The sequence below is a fragment of the Sapajus apella genome, unplaced genomic scaffold (assembly GCF_009761245.1).
Source record: "Sapajus apella isolate SASKATOON/1434 unplaced genomic scaffold, GSC_monkey_1.0 scaffold42, whole genome shotgun sequence".
Taxonomy (NCBI): Eukaryota; Metazoa; Chordata; class Mammalia; order Primates; family Cebidae; genus Sapajus; species Sapajus apella.
This window is the reverse complement of record NW_022436982.1, coordinates 6764446-6776528: the sequence shown is the minus strand read 5'-3', so window position 1 is coordinate 6776528 and position 12083 is coordinate 6764446. Positions and strand designations below refer to the sequence as shown.

General features: G+C 43.0%; 1 protein-coding gene across 2 annotated transcripts in view; it reads right to left on the bottom strand.

Annotated features, from left to right (window-relative positions):
- The window catches only part of MOB3B (MOB kinase activator 3B), a 206350-nt gene that overhangs the window by 20248 nt on the left and 174019 nt on the right, over positions 1–12083 (bottom strand). For both annotated transcript variants that reach the window (XM_032300004.1, XM_032300005.1), the window contains exon 3: positions 10728–10930. In XM_032300004.1, the coding sequence (XP_032155895.1) occupies positions 10728–10930 (203 nt within the window). The remainder of the gene's footprint in view (positions 1–10727; positions 10931–12083) is intronic.

The following is a 12083-nucleotide window of genomic DNA, read 5'->3' as shown; positions in this document are numbered from 1 at the left end:
ACCTTAGTTCCCCTTTCCTTTTGTGTGGGCTGGACTTCCTATTCTAATGAATGGAAAATGGGAAGAGGGTTGGGTTATCACTTCTGACTCTAGTCTGTAGAAGATACATAGTGGTTTCCATCTTGGTTGCCCTCTCTGAAATCAGGGCATTCTGGAAGTAGCTAGCAGGGACTTAACATTTTGAGTGGAAGGTAGTTGTCTCTGAAAAAGGGACAATTAAGCCTAGATTTGCAGGATGAGCAGGACTTAAGCTGAGGACATGGAAGCCAAAGGACTTGAACATACCATGGCCTGGAGGTGAGAGGGCATGGCCCATTCAAAGAACTCTGGGAAGTTCCCTATGGAGCTATCTGGATATCTCTTTCCCCTTCTTGTCTATTGGTCCAGTTACACTCTGCACAATGTAATAGGACTCTATTAGTACCAACATCTTAGAATTAAAACTAATTAGTATTATGCTCTGGTACATTATAGCTTAACTGGCTTTGCTGGTGGTTTGTATATCTGACCTTTATGTATAAAATTATTTCATAGGAAGAAGTGCTCCTAAGACCACACAAGTGACCACACAAGTCCCTAGGGTAGGGACTGACTGTAACCTGCCTTACCTTCATGTTTTTATTGTAGTGGGACAGGTGGGTGGTGGGAAAAGATATGGTGTTATGTTTGAATAAATAAAACCTTCCTTCATACAAATCCCAAGTTAATACTTGCTTGACATTTTTTGGAGCCAAAGAATCTAATCTTATCTGGCCGGGAAATTTAAACTAGTCTAGACCACACATAGCAGCCAAAATTTGGCAGGCTTATATGTGGGCATCAAGCCATACTATTTTCATTTTCATATAAATGTTCATGAAGATGAATTAATCCCTGCTGTGACTGACATCCTGCAGCAACTTCCAACCCTGCGGAGAACACCAAAAAAATAAAAAGGACAATTACTATTTGGTGTCCCAGACCAACAGCTCCCCTAAGCTGAGCAGCTTCCTGAGAGGGAGGTTCTGATGGGAAATCTAGGGAGAAATGTAGAGCAGAAGGTACTGAGTTTTACTTATTCCTGTCTGTAAAGTGGGAGAGAAGTGGCTTAGCAAAAAGAAGCAACCATACCAGGGGCTTAAACAATGAACTGGAAATGCCTCATGTGGTAGCAGGGAGACAATGTGAACACATGTGGCAGCTATTTGTGGAGCGAGTGGTTGTTAATAGTGGATTACAAGTAGCTCTTGAAGGTAGGGCCTCTGGCTCAGTGGTGTGAGAGAATGTCCCACAATGATGAAAAGTTCAGTATCTGTGATATCCAGTACAATAGCCACAAGACACATGTGGCTTTTGAGCACTTAGTATGTGGCTAATAAAGCTAAGATACTAATTTTTAATTTAATTTTAATCTAAATAGTCACAAGTGGTTGGAAAAGCCTTTTAAAGCAAAAGGTTGATTTTTCTGATTATAAAAGTGAAACATGTTTGAGACAGGAAACTTAAAAAGGCCCAAAAAGTAGATACTAAAAAAAAAAAAAAAAAAAAAAAAATTATCTATAATAACACGAAGAGAAAACCACCGTCGACACTTTTTGTTCTATTTCCATTATCATCTATGGAGATACGATTAGTGATTTTCCAGTATAGTTTTGAATCCTGCTTTTATTATTTAATATTACATGCTGGCAGTTTTCTTACGGGAGTCATCTTCAACTGTAACTGATCATATTTTAGGCCCCAGAGTAAACGAGGCCACATCTCATCCCTGACGAAATTAAAAACAAAGAGAAACCCCAAAATAAAAACTAACCACCCGACATCTTATAAACCAGAAGCAAAGTTCTCTAGACATCAACAAGGGATGAATAAATAGGACTGGCAGAGACATGTGGCTATTTTTGCCACATCCTCAGTTACCCAGCATAAGGCAATTCATTGGAAATAGTCACATGTCTTTGCTATTTTTCCCATTGACACTTTAGAATACATCTGCAAGTCTCCTAAAATGATCTCTGGCAGGCTCTCCCCTCATCTCTGAGCCTCTGCATTATCCCGAACAACCAGCAACAGTCTATGCCACCTTGGATATACACATACTTGTCATCTAAACTGGCAAAGCCCCATGAATGCACACTCCAGCTACTCTCTGCAACAGGTACACCCCCTCTGCTGCACACCCAGGGTGGGTTTGAATCCACGAAGGCCTCTCTAAGCAAAGAGAAAAGGCTGTCTTGGATAAAAGATGACGAGGCTGCTGACATACCATGCCAAAGATCATAATCTCAGTAGGTTAAGCTGGGAGAATTCTAGGGATGATCTCTCTCACAGATGGGGAAACTGAGGCTCAGAGCCATTACCTCTCTTGCCCTATGTGGTAACTCATGTGGTAATGTAAGTGGAAATGCCACTGTAAAGCCCAAACTGTCAGCTTCACAGGCTGCAGCTCTTCCACAATGGCTGTGTCCATGAACAAGCCATCTGGCTGAAAGCCAAAGAATCCGCCTGACAAGAAGCAACCCAGAGGCCTCTGTACAGATGATGTTTCAGAAGAAAGGGTCCTTTCAGAAGCCCCACAATGGCTCTTCATTGCTGGCTATTTTAGGGAGTAGCTCTGGCTCATGCAAGAGGTTCTGCTTCGTTTCACAGTCCTGACTTGATCTTATCATTGCAGGCCATCCTTGGCTACTGCACTCACCCAAGCAGCTCTGAGGGAAGTGTAGGTGTGGCCTGGCTGCCTCTTAGGGCAACGCAAGGTCAGTATATGCTGGGGCCTGGATAGGCTTGTGGCTGGGCCTTTATGAGACAAGGCTTTCCAAATCTTTGGTCCTCAAATTGTTCTAAAAAGCACACATTTTTAAAGGATGGTTTTGGTGGTGAAGCCTACCCATAAATCTCTATTATTAGCCAAGAGGCACTCACACATTGGGGGTGGGGCATGCACTTTGGTGTGACAAAATGGCAGTGATGAGGGATGGAGAGGAATGTGGTTCAGATGTTGAGAAACTGCCCATCACATCTGCTGGAAAGAATAGTAACAAGTGTGGCTGTGCACCGTCTGTAGTCATAGCACCTTGGGAGGCCGAGGGAAGAGGATCACTCAAGCCCAGGAGTTCTAGATCAGCCTGGGAAACACAGTGAGACCCTGTCTCTACAAAAAGTTAAAAAATTAGCCAGGTGTGATGATGTGCCTGTAGCCCCAGCTACTTAGGAGGCTGAGGTGGGAGGTTCACCTGAGCCCAGGAGGCTGGAGGATGCAGAGAGTCATGATCACACCAGCCTGGGTGACAGAGTGAGACCCTGTCTCAAAAAAAAAAAAAAAGTAATAAGTGTGAGGAGATGAAATAATATATGTAAAGAGGAATTAATAGATTACCTTGGACTGAAGAAATGAAGTTACTATTTCTTGAAAATGCTTGTGTGTCATGCTCATGGTAAGAATTCCACGATGGGGTGTCTGTCACACAATGATGTGGGGAGGATGAGGAACAACAGTGAACAGGACTGCATTTCTTATGTGTGTGTGTGAAGCCCTCCCACGTGGAGTTTCACTTCCCTTTTCCATCCCTCTCCGTGAGACAGTGGTGGCTGTGTGGTTAGGGGCCAGGGTGGAGGCATGAGGAAAATATACAAAATCTAGAGACATATCACATCACAGATCAGTATATCTCTAAGATATCAATGAGTAATAACAAAAAAGCCCAGTAGGGGTGGGTTACACAAAATTGAACAAATTTCTTTACTGGATACCTTCTCAAAGCCTTTGACGTGCTATTGTGCACTGTACATCTTCAAGGGCGCAGATGATGTTGTATTTTGTAAATTCATTTGATTGGCCACAGAAGGAAGTCTGTTTTCACTGACCATCACTCGGGACTGGTATTTTGAGGAGCTCTCTTGGTAAACACTGATCTTTAGATTTTTCTTTTCTTTCTTTTTTTTTTTTTTTTGCTTTACCTTCCCACCCCACTGAGCTAACCCCCAATCCTAGAGAAGAGATGAAGTGCTAAAAACGGTAACTTTCAAATTTGAGGGTAATTGTCATCTAGGTTGTTTCTCCTCAAAGTGTGGTCTGGGAACCAACAGCATCAATATCATGTGGGAGCAAAATGAACATTCTCGAGTCTCCAGATGTACTGCATCAGAATTTGCATTCCAGCAAGATCCCCTGGTGATGCATATGCACATTAAAGTTTGAAATGCAGACTGAGGGTGCCTGGTACTAGGCACTAATCTTAATAATTCCGATTTAGTGTATCTGGGGTGAGGCCCAAGAATGCACTTATAAAATATTTCCTCCAGGAGATTCTGATGCAGGTGTGTGTGTATGTGGACTCCTTCTGAGAAACCCCTATGGTCCAAGCAGCCTGCTATAAGGTAACAGAACAGCCCTGTGCTAAACTTTGGTTCCACTGCAGCATCTCTACAAGGTGGGTGATGGTATAATCACCTTCATTGTTAGAAACAAGAAAATGAAGCCTTGGAGAGAGAATGGGAAGGTCCTGGACCAAGGTCACCTAGGGGTCAGCAGGTGCATTAGGATGAACAAGTCCCCTACTGTCTGTCCTCCCCACCTCACAAATCTCTCCCCTCCACTGCCCTAATCAGCTCTCCATTCACAACTATGGCATTGCTAACAGCCCTCTCCCAGTCTGCTTTTGTTTTCAGTGAAAGGCCAACAAAACACTGCAGGCTATTTGTGCTTGCTAAAGATAATTCTGATTAGCCTAATTCTGTCATTTGACTCCCTGGCAGCCAAGGGCCAACAGCAGCCTGCTCATTCAATCAGGGCCTGGCCCATTTTCTGATTACCAGCATCATTTGGGCTGTTTCCTCCAACAGTGAAGTTGCTTGAGTTCAAGTTATCTTCAGCTGTTGCATTTACATGAGCAATGGACGTTATAGTTATGTCATGTCTGTGTCTGTGTCAGTGTGCCAGGCTCCCCCTCCTTGCTGGAGACCAAGTAAGATGGCAAGTGCTTCCCGGGGTTCCCAGGCTGCCGGCTACAGCAGCTGAACAGCAGGTCCCAATGGGAGCCAAGAGGCAAGCTCTGTGTGGATGGAGTGCTGGCCTTCACCAGGCTAGCCAGGGTGACCTCTTCCCAGCTTCTGAATTCCAAACTGTATTCCCATTCAGAGGCCTGGGTGACCAACCGTCCTAGTTTGACAGAGACCAAGGGTTTTTCCAGGACATGAGAATTTCACTGCTAAAACAGGGAGGGTTGGTTACCCTTTACCTGACACACCAGGGCACAAAAGCAGTCTGAGAGGATTCAAGATTTCCTGGGTGATCTATCTGGAATTTGGAACAGAGAGTGACTGAGAATTGAGGCCTTGTCTTTCTCTCTGAGGCCCAAAGCTGATGATGTATCCCTGCTCTCCACCTTATTTTGCTTTCAATCTCTATTGTTAATCTGATAGGATGAAGCATTATTTCCAACATGGAAATGGGTAAGTGGAGGTCTGCAGGCACATTCTGAGATGACAGGTGTATTGAGAGTGACCAGTGTGTAATCCCTTTGAATGGAGGTGCATCATCCTTAAAGCACTCTCCCCAATTCAAAAATACATTAAACATTGATTAGGTACTAGGTACCCTAAGCAAGGCAGGAATATGTCCTTTATATTCCTAGCCCTCAACGAGTTGATAATCCCATGAGAGCAGCCAGTACAAATACAATTAACTACATCTGCTAGAAGTCTACCTAGGAATCAATCACTAAGACAGAAAGGGGTCATGGGAGCTAGGGAAGGGAGAATTCAGAAACTTCCACTACCTACAGGCCAGCTACTGTACCATCATTAATTATCTCACTCAGCTAACATTTCTTAAGCACTTACCACGACTAACCCATTTAATTTTTATAACTGTTATTATCATACCCGTTCTATGAACGAGGAAAATGAAGCTTTGAAAAGCCATATATCTTGCTCAAGGTTGCAAGTTAGTAAATGGAGGGTCCAGGATTGGAAGCCACAGAGTCTAAGACTTTTTTTAGCCACTGTATGATACTGACTCTCCTACCCCAGTAGGGTGCTGGATGGATCCTCAACACAACCTGTGTGGTAGATACTCAGTGCACGTTGGACAACAGCAAACAGAGATGTGTGGCTGTGCATGGTGGAGGGAAACATGAGGCAGTGACGGGGGCGGGGTCTCTGCGTTCCATACTGCGGAATCCCAAGGCATGATACCAACTATGTCCCACCGGTGGCGTGGGAACTCTGGGAATGCCGATGTTCTAAGGGAAACTGGCTGGACAAATGCTGCCCTTCTGGCCCCAGCTATGTTAGATTCTAAAGAATGTACAACTAGAATGTGAAGCCAAATGCCTGACTCCTTCCTCATCTTTTCAGGGCCAAAAATGGGTGACATTTATTATATTTTTCAGACTGTATTGTAAATTTCTTGAGAGCATAAATTTTTTATGTACATAGAATATCTGAGCAACTTGAGTTGCATGTGTAAAGTATAAATATATGCAAATCAAATAAAAATGTGTTGACTGGAGATGCTATGCCTGATGGGAGTATGTGCATTGCAACAATATTAGCAGTTAGGTGTCCTGGTGCTGTCAACTGTTGAAATGGTCATTTCAGCAATAGCAATCCACAAGCCATAAACAATCTGCTCTTAACGGACACTGCATGTGCTAAATGTCCAGAACCTGACATTATATGATTTGCCTCAGAAACATTCTTAATATCTATTTCTGTTCCTTTATAGGTTTTGATTAGTATAAAACAAATATATAAGTTCAGGCAACTAAGCATTTAAAAAGTATGAATATTTATAAGCATGAACTTCCCTGTAATTATAATTAACACATAAATGTAGGAAGTATACTCTTGCCAGCAAGATTTAAAGAAATATAAACTTCTGGGGACATAAATCCTGGTACCTTTCTTGCTCACTTACACTGTTAGAAAATTTCTGGTTAACCTAATCAAAGTTTTTCTCCCAGGCCCCCAAAGAGGCCCTTGTCTGGGATACTGACTTCTTTGAGGCCATTCTGTGACTCCGAGACTTTAGTTCCTGGCACTGCCTTGGAGCCCTTCCTTCAATTATAGAAAATAACTGAGTTTTCTGATGGCAAAGAAAGCCTTTCTCTACTTGATAACTGACACTCAGCTTTATCCTACAATGTTGTCTTTATGCTTCTAGGCATAAAGGAGAAACTGACTTTCAGCTCTTTCCTGGTGTTTCTGATCCCTTAGCTCAGTGAAACTGAAAGTGTGAGTGCTCCCACAGCCTCTTCCTTCTTGTAGGCCTTTGGAGAAGGTATTTTCCATCTACCTGAACATGGCCACAGAAGAGAACTGAACTGAAACCATCTAGGAGATTGCCGTTCATTTACATTGCCCTTGTCTACCTTTCCTCTATCCTTGATATTTTCTGAAATTGGCTTTATCAACAGTTTCCAGTCTTAACTCTCTTGAGCTGTTTGCACAACCTTATCTTCCTGTAGTGGCTGCTTACCTAAAACAGCCTTTATAAAATGCAGCCGTCAATGAATTATAGCTTCTTTCCATACTATTTGTCCAACTGCATTCAGAGACAACTCAGTTCCTGCCCCTGAGAGCATTCTAGAAAGCTCTTGTAAAAGAAAATGAAGAAAATGAGCTCTTCTTTAAGTAAAGATGTGAGGCATCTCAAGTGTACTCCAAAAAGTCTTGCTTTTGGCCGAGTGTGGTAGCTCATGCCTATAATCCCAGCACTTTGGGAGGCCAAGGCAGGTAGATCACGAGGTCTGGAGATAGAGACCATCCTGGCCAACATGGCGAAACCCTGTCTCTACGAAAAATACAAAAATTAGCTGGGCGTGATGGTGTCTGTAGTCCCATCTACTCAGGAGGCTGAGGCAGAAGAATCACTTGAACCTGGGAGGCAGAGGTTGCAGTGAGCTGAGATTTTGCCACTGCACTCCAGCCTGGTGACAGAGTCAGATTCCATCTCAAGGAAAAAAAACAAAAAGTCTTGCTTTGTTCCAGGACTATTGAGTAATGCAAAAAAAAAAAGATAGGTACATATATATATATTTGCCATATAGTTTCATAGCACGATAAATTTCCAGGTGAAAAACACTAAAGAGGATACGTGAAATTCACCATCTTCTTTGCCAGGTACAGGTACTGTACTGTATTAAACATCTTTTTTTTTTTGCATTTTGATTCTCTAACATCAAAGGGGCCTTGTTGACCCGGGAGGGACTGTCCCTCCCACAGCTAGCCAATTCTTAGTGATGGTACACAATTTGCCCTCAAGCTGTTTACACAACAACCAATACAAACCAATCCTGCAGAGCCTGCACCCCAAATACCTCCACCATCAGGGTCTCACACTAACCACCCTAGGGCCAAGTACCAGATAATTAGGATAACTCCTAGGCTCTGGAGATTATTCAAATTTGCCAACCCTAAACCTGCTTACCCTGTCTAGCCTGTTCCTTCCCATGAAAACCACATTGAAGGTTCTTGCCCATGCTTTCTCTGTTCCCTCTGTCTCCTGACTAGCCCTGGTACTTTCCCACATGCTCACTTGTGGTGTGGCATGGCTCTTTCTCTTGGGATGTGTGAGTATAACATATTTTCTTTTTGATGACAGTCATCTGATCTGTTAGCTTTACCATACCTAGATAATAGTAGAACCTGGCCAGGCGTGGTGGCTCATGCTGTAATCCCAGCACTTTGGGAGACCAACAGTGAAGTGTTTGAGGCCAGGAGCTTGATACAAGCCTGCACAACATAGTGAGAGGCCACCTCTTTAAAAAAAAAAAAAAAAAAAAAGAGGCCATGCCAGCCTGTAGTCCCAGCTACATGGGAGGCCAAGGTGGGAGGGCTGCTTAAACCCAGGAGTTGAGGGTGAGCTATGATCTCGCCATTGCACTCCAGACTGGGAGACAGAGTGAGACCCCGTCTTAAAGAAAAACTAAAAATAATAAAACCTGTGTTTTAAAATAGGTACATAAAGATAAAGGGATACAGGGTGGCAAAAGAGGACAGCTGGCCCTAGTACTCTGGTCATTCAAATAAACTCAGATGAAATGAAAGCATCCACAGTGAGATGCTGCAGGTTGCAAAAGGTGATGAGGTTTTTAGGGGTCCTTGCCTTCTGAAGCACAGACTGAGTGCCACTGGAAAGACAGCTTATGAAGAAAATGAAAGTAGTCCTAATTCATCTAAACAGTAACACTAAGGATTTAATCAGATCAAATATTCTCTATTCTAATACATCTCATTGAAATTGCATCACAGAAAACTCAGTGTAAAAAGCAAAGTCCCCACAAAACTGTATTCTTACTTAGGGCTTAACTTCCATCACTGCCTCTGGAGTAAAAGCAGCTCAAAGGCAGTTTTATCTGACTGTGTGCACATACAGGTATTGATCGACTTACGACCTATGCAACTTACGACCATTCGACTTTACGACCACAATCGCTAGCCACGACTGCTCCACGTCTGGCAGCGCAAACGTTGCCCCGCTGGGCGTACGACAATGCGGACCAGCTTCCGGCAGCACTACCATCTCTGCGTGCACCATTTCAACTGCTATCCCAGACTCGGTACAGCAATTTGTGTTTTGTGTCTTGGATATTATTCATGAAACCCCTCCCAAGATATCTACCAAGAGGAAATTGTCTTTGTCTACGCCAGCCTGCCAAGAAGGAAAGAAAGGCCATCGATCTCGACACGAAAATGAAGGTAATTAAGCAGTACGAAGGAGGAAAGAAAGTGAATGTGATCGCACGTGATACGAAGTTATCACACTCGACTGTGTCGATGATTTTGAAAGATAAAGAAATAATTGGTAAAGCTGTGAAAGGTTCTGCACCCATGCGATCAACAGTTATAACAAAGCAACGAAGCGGGCCCATCCACGAAATGGAGAAATCGCTATATATTTGGATGGAAGGTCAAATTCAAAAACGGCCAATAAAATGTTTCGTACATGTTTATATATTTTGATATGTTTTGCAATTGGGAAAATGTTTCCTATGGTATTTTTTACACCTGTATTTTGTATTTTTGTATGCACCTGTATTTTGTAATTATGTGTGTTTTGCAAATATTAAACCAGTTGTACTGGTAATGCAGTGTTTTACTTAAACCTGACGAATGTAAAAATAAGAAACAAAATGGTGTAGAGATGATACAAATGGCATAAAGTGAACAAAGAAAATTATGATATATAACAATAATGAAAGAAAATTATGATAAAATATGACTTAAAGATTTTTATAACATTGTATCATAGTACTGTACATATAGCCTACTCAACTTATGACCAAATCATGTTACGACCGGTCTGTCAGAACCAATCGTGGTCGTAAGTCGAGTACTAGCTGTAGTAGGTGCTAAAGATTTGTTTGCTGACTGAAGAAATGTTTCTGATCATCTTTGATCAACAGAGTGAGAGATAACATATCAAAGATGCCCATTTAAGGAATTCTATAAGTGGAAGAATGACTTTGGAGCTGCGAATTAAAGCTACTCCCTTTGATCCAAACTATTATATTCCCACCACATTCTGCCACCTCTTGCAGAGCAATCTCGGACACTTATTTGGTGTCAGTGGACATTTTGGCATCTCCTGGCTGTTGGCTGACCACTAAACCCCATCCACTTCTGCAGCCTTCTGGCTAATAGCTAGCCATCAGTGAGCATTTTTCAGGGATTGACAATGCGCTATGACAAATGGCTGAGCTCCTGTGGTGACTTGGGTACTATTATTGCATGGTGCCACTTACCAAAGGCTCTAGCTCCTTGCGGTCTATGAGGTTCATCTCTGTGACAAAGTAATAGAAGTGCTTGTAGCAAGTGTTGACATGGGCCTCTGCACCCATCACGATGACCCGGTCGAAGTGGTGAATGTAGACGTGGACAAAGACCCGGAAAAGGCGGCACAGGATCTTCTTGCAGATCTGAAGAAAGTTCTTTGGAAAGGGAACACCTAGAGAAGAAAAAAAGGAGAAGGAATGAAACCATGACGGGAAAGATCCTTTTCTTCTTTCCCCTAATACCAGAAAACTGTCTGAGGGCAATGCTACAAGGAGACTGGCACCCCCTGTCACAGAAGTCATAGGGAATGGGGGTGCAGGTGGTGTTAGCAAACTAGAAAGCACCTTCTACCTCCCCATCAAAGGAGGCAATTGCTATGACTGCAGCCAACACTGGCCATATAGGGAGGGAGGCCCAGTGTTGTTAGAGCTTCTAATTTTTCAACATAATTCAGAAATTTGGAGTTCTATGTGGACCTGCTGCATTTTTTAAACATTAGCAATTAATTTGAAGTTTTAAAAAGTGCCATGAGTCAAAATAAAACACCCCTCTAAGTTATACTGGTACTTTGCAACCTACCAGTTTGCAAAGGTTTTCCTGAGATATACTGTTTCTGAGGTGGGCAAATTCAATAACTTTCACAGATCATAGATCGATCACACAGATTCTCCCTTCGTCTCTTTGAGGAAGGTAAGAATTGGGAGGAGGTCTTGTCTTTCATAACACCAGAAGGGTGAGTGGTCAGCGGAGTCACTCAGATTTCCTGTCTGATGACTACACCCAGCTCCGTCAAAGCAACAAATTGCAGGATCGAAAGCCCACGTCCTTCAAAGGCTGCTTACGCTATCTTGTTATTTACACTTTCCTTAAATGGCGACACGTTGTGATGGGTTCCTAAGCTAAACAGACATTGTTCGAATTCCTACTCAGCTCCCCTTCCAGCTGTATGACTGTGGGCAAGGTATTTGACGTTTGGTTTCTCATCTATAAAAGAATGGTGATAATAAGGTCTTCCTGACATGGCTGGGAGGGTATTAAGATCTTCCTACAGTGTCTAGAACATAGTGAGAGCTTATCAAATGATAATGTCCTCCCTTCTCTCTGCAAGGTAGGGTCTGTTGTTATAAGGAAAAGTATTACCCTTGTCAAGGAAAGGAAGGTAAAAATGACTGCTAGCCTTTCAGCAAAATTGTAGAGCTGTGCACAGGGCATGCCCCCAAGTCCTGAGGAAGCCTGGAGTTTTGCTGTCCTTTACTCCACAGAAAGCTAGTGGCAGCTGTCTGGTGAGACACTGTAATGGGATCACCTGGGACCCCAGGGCAGGA